The sequence below is a fragment of the Diaphorina citri genome, unplaced genomic scaffold (genome assembly GCF_000475195.1).
Source record: "Diaphorina citri unplaced genomic scaffold, Diaci psyllid genome assembly version 1.1 scaffold660, whole genome shotgun sequence".
Taxonomy (NCBI): domain Eukaryota; kingdom Metazoa; phylum Arthropoda; class Insecta; order Hemiptera; family Psyllidae; genus Diaphorina; species Diaphorina citri.
In genome coordinates, this window is record NW_007378093.1 from 16002 (window position 1) to 25900 (window position 9899).

A 9899-nucleotide genomic window follows, 5' to 3' on the forward strand; every position below is an offset into this window, starting at 1 on the left:
ATTTCAGGCGCTTAAACGAAATTACAGTCGAGGAGCCCTGCCTCAAGACAAATATCCATACCCTAATCCACGAGGTCCAGGGAGCTTCCATATTCACAACATTGGACCTCAAAAAGGGATACTACCAAGTGGAGATGGACCCATCCAGCCGCCAATACACGGCCTTCACAACGCCTGATGGGGGGACTTTTCACTTCAAACGTCTTCCCTTCGGCCTCAAGAACGCCCCGGCCTGTTTCCAACGCCTGATGACCCAACAGGTCCTAGACGGCCTCATAGGGGACATCTGCATCATCTACCTTGACGACATCCTCATATTCTCGCGGACCTGGGACGAGCACGTCACCCATGTCGCTCTCGTGCTGGAACGCCTTCAACACAGCGGCCTGACCGTGTCCCTTAAGAAGTGCCAGTTCGGCCGCGCGTCGCTGGAATACTTGGGCCATGTCATCACCGCAGACGGAAACTTCCCTATGGAGAAACACTTCCGCGCTATCAAGGATCGCGAACCACCCAGAAACAAAAAGCAACTTCAGAGTTTCCTCGGCACCTGCAACTGGCTACGAGAGTTCGTCCCTAACGCAGCCACTGTTCTCGCCCCTCTCTGCGAACACCTCAAAAACTCCAAGTGGTCGTGGACGGACGAGGACAACTCCCATTTCACCAAAGCAAAGGACGCTTTCTCCAAGATACAAATGCTGAGTCGACCCGACTTCTCCGGTACGACTTTCTACCTCCAGACCGACGCCAGCGAGGTTGGTCTGGGCGCCGTTCTGTTTCAATACGCGGAAGACCACTCAAAGAGGGTCATATCTTTCGCCAGCGCCAAGCTCAGCCCGACCGAGTCACGATATAGCTCGAACGAACGCGAGTGCCTTGCTGTCGTTTGGGCAATCAAAAAATACCGTATCTACCTCGAAGACCAACCTTTCGTCCTTAGGACCGATAACCAAAGCCTCAAGTGGCTCAACAAATTTTCTGATTCCAAAGCTAAACTGACCCGATGGGCCATACTTCTTTCAGAACTTAGCTTCAAAATAGAACACTGCCCCGGCCGAGACAATGAACTCGCCGACGCTCTAAGCAGATTCCCTGACGCCCCAAAGGACATGGACACGGAGGACTGGGAACGTATGGAGTTACCCCGACTAGACACCCACCATTCACCCCTTCCGACCGCTGCCGCGGTGGAACCCCCCAGTCTCGCCAACGTCCTGCGGCAGGGACAATCAACCGACAGTTCCTGTCAGGAACTCATCCGGGCCGTGCTCAATAAGTCAGCCGGCGACAACTACTCCGTAGAGCGCGACCTCCTCATGCACCGAGCGGACACCGGGAGCCCGTGGAAAATCGTGGTGCCCCCCTCCAAGATCAGCGCCGTTATCCGTCACTTCCATGACGACCCACTCGTCTCCCATCCTGGGGAGGCTGTCACCTTCGACCTCATCAACCGTCTGCACTACTGGAAAAATGCCAGATCCGACGTCAAACAGTACGTCTCTTCCTGTTCTGCGTGTGCTCGGAACAAAACCTCCGGTCGCACAACAAAGACCGATCTGTTACCTCGTGTCCCCGTGGAAGTGTGGGACACCTTGGCCCTCGACCTTATGGGTCCTTACCCCAGAAGTAAGTCCGGAAAGACATATCTCATTGTGGTCACCGACTTATTCTCCCGTTGGGTGGAGGCCAAAGCGGTGTCCTCAGGCCACACGAAACAAATTATACAATTCCTAGAAACTGAAATTTTCCCCCGTTTCGGTTACTGCAACAAGCTTCTCTCGGATAATGGTCCTCAGTTCACCGGAACGCTCTGGAAACAAGCCTGCGCTCGTTGGCAGGTCACCCATCTCACGACGGCCCCGTACCACCCACGACAGAACCCCTGTGAAACTCGTAATGGGGCGATCAAAACGAAGCTCCGACTCCTCCTTGATGGCGAAGCTCACCGTTCTTGGGAAGAAAAGATCCCGTCCATACTGTTTGCTCTGCGCAATTCCCGTAATGCGGCCACTCGTTTCGCTCCAAGCGAGCTCCTCCTGGGGTCCCTCTTGAAACGGCCCGGTGACTGGGACTATCCAGTCGCACATTCGGCGACACATTCTTACGATTCCTCCAACACTCGGAGCCATTTCGCGCCCGGTCGCCCTCCTGAAATGGGGAGAAACCGGCTGCGCCTACAGTCACCACTCCCGGAAATAGAATCACCGAGAGCGGAACAGTTCTCTGCGTAATTCGTCAATCACCACCCCCAGGTTCATCCGGACCCTTTCACACGTAGACCATAAGTCTACCCATCGCACCGCTTATATCAATATTAATAATGAAAACAGTGGTAACGTGCTTGTTTGCCATACAGAGTATCCCCCATTCGATTCTCAGAGTTAGAGAAAATGTGCACTCCTTTAATTTTAATTGCGATAGGTACCTACTCTTAAAACTCGTTGATTTTACGCATACCTACCTACTTTCTGGTGTTCTCATGTCGACCTAAAACCTACATGGGAAATAGGTAGGTATAGGTACCTACTTATTGTGTCTTCTCGCCCATCTGATGAGGGACATACAATGGGATGGACATGCTACGACACAGAACACACTAGTCTAATGTACCTACAGAGCTACGAAATGAAAACCCATTTTTGTGAAAAATGAAAACCCATTTATTTAGTATTAGGTAAATATTTAAATCTTAAGTATACTTATGTCTTATATTATATTATAAAAACTCTGTAAATAGACCTTGCCAAAAGGCCTATTATATCTAAAATAAATAAATAAATAAATACTCCCAAGCGAACAGATCACGTAAGTGTGAATTTTTTTTTTTAGACAAACATACATGGACTTGAAACAGATTTTTAACTACTTGATCTTGATGATTTTTTAAGAGGTTTGACAGAGGGAACTGTAACTACTAGAGTCTTATCTTTTCGAAATCGAAGAGAGAAGAAAGACAGGATAGGAGACAGCCAGGCGTTCCGAGAAAGAACATTATCCGTTCAGGATAAAATCCGCCCCGGGGGAATCGAATCCGCAGTCTAGCGCTTACAAGGCAGAGGCGCTACCAACCAAGCTAACTAGACTGGCTTTTGAACTTTTAATTCACGCAATATTCCAATCAGTCAATCGCCCAATATCTATGTCCAATTTCAGGCCATCACTATAGCAGTCCATACGCCATATCTCTTGATTCCAGCGAATCATAGAACATAGCAACATTGGCAACCAGTTTGGAATATTTCGGCTTGATAATTAGGTACTTCATGGTGAAGGCTTTGAACCGGTCTTGATGAAATTTCATGTTTTGCACCAATCAAAACGGCATTGGTGATTGTACTTGAACCGCGGGAGTGATCAAATTCAGATATCATTGAATATTTATAATTGAAATTTTAGGAACGCCTTTATTGCTTAACCACGCATCACCATACAGGGTAATCTTAACTTTTTGTGGATATGCCAGACCACACTAATTTTCACAAAAAAAAAAGCAGAAGAGAGAAAGAGTAGACGAGTTGATATTTTTAGTGGATGTGCGAAATTACCGAAATTTCTAATTCATTATTTATGAAAGAGGGAAACCAAAGAAAGGATATTGTACCAGAAGGATCCGGGTCGTTCAGGCACCCGTATCGTTCTTGATTAGCCGGCTTCCACCTATCCGGTAAAGCCGAAAGGACTGTTTGTCGTATCAAGGGTCTGCTGGTTTCTGGAACTGAAGGTGTGTACCTGGTTCTGACTGGTTCGCCAGAAGGAGCCCGGGCATAGCTTCGAAAGGAACCGGAGGTGTGTTCCTGGTTCTGACCGGTTCGCCGGAAGGAGCCCGGGCATAGCTTCGGAGGGACAGGTGTGTTCCTGGTTCTGACTGGTTCGCCAGAAGGAGCCCGGGCATAGCTCTCCCGCTCTGCCATAGGCCAGAAGGGGTTCTGACCGGTTCGCCGGAAGGAGCCCGGGCATAGCTTCGAAAGGAACCGGAGGTGTGTTCCTGGTTCTGACCGGTTCGCCGGAAGGAGCCCGGGCATAGCTTCGAAAGGAACCGGAGGTGTGCTCCTGGTTCTGACCGGTTCGCCGGAAGGAGCCCGGGCATAGCTTCGGAGGGACAGGTGTGTTCCTGGTTCTGACTGGTTCGCCAGAAGGAGCCCGGGCATAGCTCTCCCGCTCTGCCATAGGCCAGAAGGATCCGGGTCGCTCAGACATTCCTTGGTCGACTTTCACCTGTCCGGTATTGCCGGATTCGCCCGAGCATCGAAAGTATCTAGATAGGGATTGCTAACGAGGAGTCTTATTTCTGTTTTCATGTTATATTGTTGTTCTGACTATTTAAAAATGTCCTCAATGTATTGCTAAACTTGCACCTGCGCTGCGGTCTACCTCTCGCCCTCTCTCCAGTTCACGATCATTCTCTCGATGGATTCTTCTGCGTTATATTATTGTTCCGACTATTTAAAAATGTCTTCAATGCATTGCTAAACTTGCACCTGCGCTGCGGTCTACCTCTCGCCCTCTCTCCAGTTCACGATCATTCTCTCGATGGATTCATCTGTCTCCCAGACCTTCATCTCCGGCCCGGCGTCATCTGCTCCGCCGGCGCCCTGCACCCAACTCGCCTCACCGATGCCCCCCGTGCCGTCACACACTACCCCGCTCAAACGTACGGCGACACAGATCCGAAATCGCCGCCGCCGTGCCGCCAAAATCCGGGTGAGTGTTTTCCGCTCTTCATCCTAACTCTTACAACATTCTCCTTCTTTTCCTGGGCGCTCGCTTTTTGCGATTTTCATCTTTACTGACTAAACTGTTAAAGATATTGTAAAAGTTACATTAGAAGAACACTCAAATAAGCAACATTCAAGAGGATAAGGAAAGTCGTGTGATGTTCACACCAGATTTTTTTTTTCATGATCAAAGTCCGTATACCTACAGAGAATATACTCGTATACAGGTTGTGTCACTCACCTTCTACCTGCTTACTGGCCACCGCGTTCACATTAGACTCAGCCAGCACTGTTACATCCTGTAGTTTGGACGCGTCTGCTCCGCTCTGTATTTGATCCTTCAAGATTTTGATCTTCTCCTTGAGTTTATCGTTTTCTATCTTCAACTGGTCTAGAGTGGACGTCGTGCTGGTAGATTCTGTCTCGTGAGGGCCGAGCTTGAGACGGAGTACCTTGGTTTCTCGAATGTCGAAATCACCTGGATGAGTAAAATAGAGTATTATTAATATACTTAAAACTAAAATAACTATCGAGAAACAATTAGGTATTTAATTAAGAATCTTCGAGAAATAAAATTAAAAAGACAACTCAGAATGATTCGACTTTGAACAAAGAAAAAAATATTTGGTGAGGTGGTATATTATTATTTATTATTTTTTTTTCTTTTTTTTATAATTAAGCGAGGTCTATTGTAGGTAATAATTACGCATTGTACAATGTTAAACCCATAAAATACACGAGACCTGGTTTAGACTGCTGGGGTAAAGGGACTTTTAGTCTCATTCGAGCAGGATAAACAAGGTATATTCTATTCTAACATTTTCCAACCTCAGTGGTGTAGTAGTTGCACGTTGACCTTCCTAAGTTCGTATCTGGAGTTTGATGGTTTGAGTCCCATTCGTGACGACCATGGTTTTAGGGTAGGTTTAATGTCTACTTACCTTTCAAAGCTCTCCACTCCATCTGGTAAGTCAAATGGTCTACCTTCTCCTTCAGTTCTTTCTCTCTCAACAACTTTTCTCTCAAGTGTTTCATTCTCCTTGAGTACCTCGCCATAGTGCAACAGTTTACTTTGCATACCCACCCATCTGTTTCACTGTTATCCTCATCTAAGTTTTAATGAAAGTGTCTCACCTTAGATTCGTCACTTGTTTGTTAAGTGTTTTATTCTCCTTGAGTACCTCGCCATAGTGCAACAGTTTACTTTGCATACCCACCCATCTGTTTCTCTGTTATCCTCATCTAAGTTTTAATGAAAGTGTCTCACCTTAGATTCGTCACTTGTTTGTTAAGTGTTTCATTTTCCTTGAGTACCTCGCCATAGTGCAACAGTTTACTTTGCATGCCAGCCATCTGTTTCACTGTTTCTCTGTTGTTGTCCGCCTCCATCTGCAACTCTTGGACTTTTTGTTGAGCAACCTGAAACAGAACAGAACGCGATATGAACGCAGCAAAACTTAGGATACTTCTTATAATAAGTTAAGACCCAAGAATACTTACTCCTGTTAATAAACTCAGAGATGGGATAGCTTTCCATTCTTCTTCAAGTAACTTGTAACTCAGAGGTGGGATAATTGACCGAATGTAGTGAAGGTCTACGTTTTAAATTAAGCAATCTCATTGGTTGATTTCAAACTGTTCAGCCAATCAGATTGCTCCAAAAGTTAAAACTCAAACCAAGTTTAATGACCAGTACCACAATCACAGTGTAAACTTAGATTAACTTTAACTCTTGAATTAAGCCATCTGATTGGTGAATGACACAGCCAACCTCAGTGGTGCAGTGGTTAACGCGTTAGACTTTGGATCTGGAGGTTGTTGGTTCGAGTCTAAGTCATAAAACTCGTCTAGTCTAGGTGTAGGTGTAATAATTGTCTAGGCGTCTAGGTGTAATAATTGAGGAACGGCATTTGCCATAAGCATTTAAGTATGTTTAACACAATTAATAATAGATCAGTTGCGCTTACTTGGGTGATGTTTCAAAGTCATAAAGCAGGAGAAATGAGGACCAACGGAATTTTTCTTTTTCTCCTACGACTTGATCCCGAGATAAATCGATTAAAAAAATACCGGTAAATCGTGAACTTTGACGTCACGGCATACGCTCCCGTAGGCGATGATGTCTCATCCGTGAGGGCACTGTGGCTATTCTGTTCTAGATTCGAAAACAGAATCGAACCCAGGACTCAAGGTTATCTGGAACGACACAGCCAACCTCAGTGGTGCAGTGGTTAACGCGTTGGACTTTGGATCTGGAGGTTGTTGGTTCGAGTCTAAGTCATAAAATTCGTCTAGTCTAGGTGTAATAATTGAGGAACGGCATTTGCCACAAGCATTTGAGTATGTTTAACACAATGGAGGAGTTGCAATTGGGAAAATATTATTAATAAAAGGTCGATTCCTACGTAAAAATTAGTGAAAAATCCAAATCTGAGGTCAAAACTCCGAAAAAGTAACTTTAAAAGGTCGAAAATTCAATTTTTAATTGCCGTTCTAATGAAAAAGTTCAAAGACTTGTGACGTCAGATTTCACGTCGAACAGCGCAGAAACGCTTGCGCACAAACAAACGAAGCGGGAGTCATGAATTATGACGTCATTGCCTACGGGAGCGTATGCCGTGACATCAAACTTCACGATTTACCGGTATTTTTTAAATCGATTTATCTCGGTATCTAGGAGTCGTAGAAGAAAAAGAAAAATTCCGTTGGTCCTCATTTTTCCTGCTCTATGACTTTGAAACATCACCCAAGTATGCATCGTAGAAGAAAAAGAAAAATTCCGTTGGTCCTCATTTTTCCTGCTCTATGACTTTGAAACATCACCCAAGTAAGCTTCCGTTAGTCCTTATTTTTCCTGCTCTATGACTTTGAAACATCACCCAAGTAAGCGCAACTGATCTATTTTCCAATCTTTGGTGATATAGGAATTTTTCCTGCTCTTAACTTTGAAACATCACCCAAGTAAGCGCAATTGTTCTATTAATAATTCCTACCTGGAATGACACACACGAGTCCTTGGTCTGCCTCAATATGCTCCATCCGCTGTCGATAGCCTTCTATCACTTTCTCGAGTACTTCTAGTTTAGCCCGGTCACTACCAGGTGGTGCAGCGGACTCTGAGAATGTTGCATTGCCTGAAAAATGCCCAACAGAGGGGGTAATTTAGGGCCCAGTAGGCAAAATCAACAAAGGCCATAAAGGATCTGTGAGATTTAGGCAATTAATAACAAGCTGGGCCCGTCTCTCTTTTGGCTTTTTTGGTTTTCTGGACAAAATTTGCACCACCACTTTCGTGTTCCTGGTAAAAAGACCTTTCATTTGAAATATAGGCCGACCAGGTTTGGATAAGTCCTTCTATGGGAACAGACACCGAAGCGAATACAATAGTCCGTCCACTATACCTTTTTATAAGGGAAGGACGGACTAAAAATTGACATAAGGAAAATCAACACAAAAAAAATAAAAAATAATAATAATAATAACATGACCCAGCAGCGGTCTCATAGAGGGAACTGTTTGAAATCAAGAAGGAAGACAGAATAGGAGAAAGCCAGCCGTTCCGGTATAAGGGAAGGACGGACTAAAAATTGACATCAGGAAAATCAACACTAAAATAATAATAATAATAAAAATATAATAACATGACCCAGCAGCGGTCTCATAGAGGGAACTGTTTGAAATCAAGAAGGAAGACAGAATAGGAGAAAGCCAGCCGTTCCGGGAACGAACAGTAACATCACTTACCTATCAATGTCACCTCTTTCTGTACCGAGTCCAACATTTGTCTCAGATCATTTCTCTCCCATGTCACAAGGTTATTCTGTTTCTTCAGACGTCGTATTGTGGATGCATGAGCCTCCAGCAGGTTCTTGGTTTTAGCCTCCTTGGCCGAGGCAGACTCGAGGTGACTGGTTAGACTTGTGATTTTCTCCTTGGCAGCTTGTAGACTAAAATATAATGTCATTTAGAAAAATCTAATGTGAACATCACACGACTTTCCTTATCCTATTGAATGGTGCTTATTTGAGTGTTCTTTCTTCTCCTTGGCAGCTTGTAGACTGAAATATAAAATATAATGTCATTTAGAAAAATCTAATGTGAACATCACACGACTTTCCTTATCCTATTGAATGGTGCTTATTTGAGTGTTCTTTTAACCTAACTTTTACAATATCTCTAACCGTTTTGTCGCTGTAGCTGAAAACCGCCAAAGAACGGTCGAAATCTGTCCGAAAGCGGTCAAAATATCGCCAAGCGCAGCAACCATCTCAACCAAACGTTTTGTGTTGCATCCTTGTCACATTTGACAGCTTCATACCAAATTTCAAGTCTCTAGCTCTTACCGTTCTCGAGATATTTTGTTTACTCAACCAAACGTTTTGTGTTGCATCCTTGTCACATTTGACAGCTTCATACCAAATTTCAAGTCTCTAGCTCTTACCGTTCTCGAGATATTTTGTTTACAGACAGACAGACACACACGGACCAATGACTGAAAGTTTGGATTTAGGCTCTAGGGACCTCAAAACGTGTTTTGACACTAAAAACTGACCATCGAAAATTTGACCCGATTACATTACTTTCCTTCCTATAGGATAAGGAAAGTAAAAAGAAGTTATCCTAGAAGGTAACCTGACAATGGCATGCGCTATGAGGAGTAGTAACCTCCGTGGCCTAGTGGGAACACTAGCCTTGCACGCCGGAGGTCCCAGGTTCGATTCCCGGCGGGGTCGAAGTTTTTTCGGCTCTGCTTGGAGTTCGGGGTGCACTCAGCCTCGTGAGGACAATTGAGTAGCTACTTTAATCGAGTAGCGACCAGTGGCGGCAAATACCTGCCGGAGGTCCCGGGTTCGATTCCCGGCGGGGTCAAAGTTTTTTCGGTTCTGTGTTTGGAGTTCAGGGTGCACTCAGCCTCGTGAGGACAATTGAGTAGCTACTTTAATCGAGTAGCGACCAGTGGCGGCAAATACCAGTGTAAAAAGATTCTTGAAACATGGAAATTGATTGCGAATGAAGTTTTATTTTTTTATTTTATTTTTTAAGATGAGTGTTTCACCGCCATTTTTATTTCGTAGCAACGAAACAACTGCTACATTAGACGCATGCGGCCTGTGTCGTACCATGCCCATCCCGTAGTATGCCTCTCATCAGATGGGCGAGAAGAGACACAATACTTCCCATTTA

At 44.9% G+C, this 9899-nt stretch overlaps 1 protein-coding gene across 1 annotated transcript in view; it reads right to left on the reverse strand.

The window, feature by feature from the left end:
- Positions 1 to 4490: 4490 nt before the first annotated feature.
- LOC103510965 (centrosomal protein of 128 kDa-like) overlaps positions 4491 to 9899 on the reverse strand; it is an 8062-nt gene continuing 2653 nt past the window's right edge. The window contains exons 6-12 of the mRNA XM_026824867.1: positions 8460 to 8662; positions 7709 to 7849; positions 6815 to 6870; positions 5983 to 6134; positions 5657 to 5763; positions 4957 to 5193; positions 4491 to 4636 (exon numbers count right to left, since the gene is read on the reverse strand). Coding sequence (XP_026680668.1) covers positions 4491 to 4636; positions 4957 to 5193; positions 5657 to 5763; positions 5983 to 6134; positions 6815 to 6870; positions 7709 to 7849; positions 8460 to 8662 — 1042 coding nt within the window. The remainder of the gene's footprint in view (positions 4637 to 4956; positions 5194 to 5656; positions 5764 to 5982; positions 6135 to 6814; positions 6871 to 7708; positions 7850 to 8459; positions 8663 to 9899) is intronic.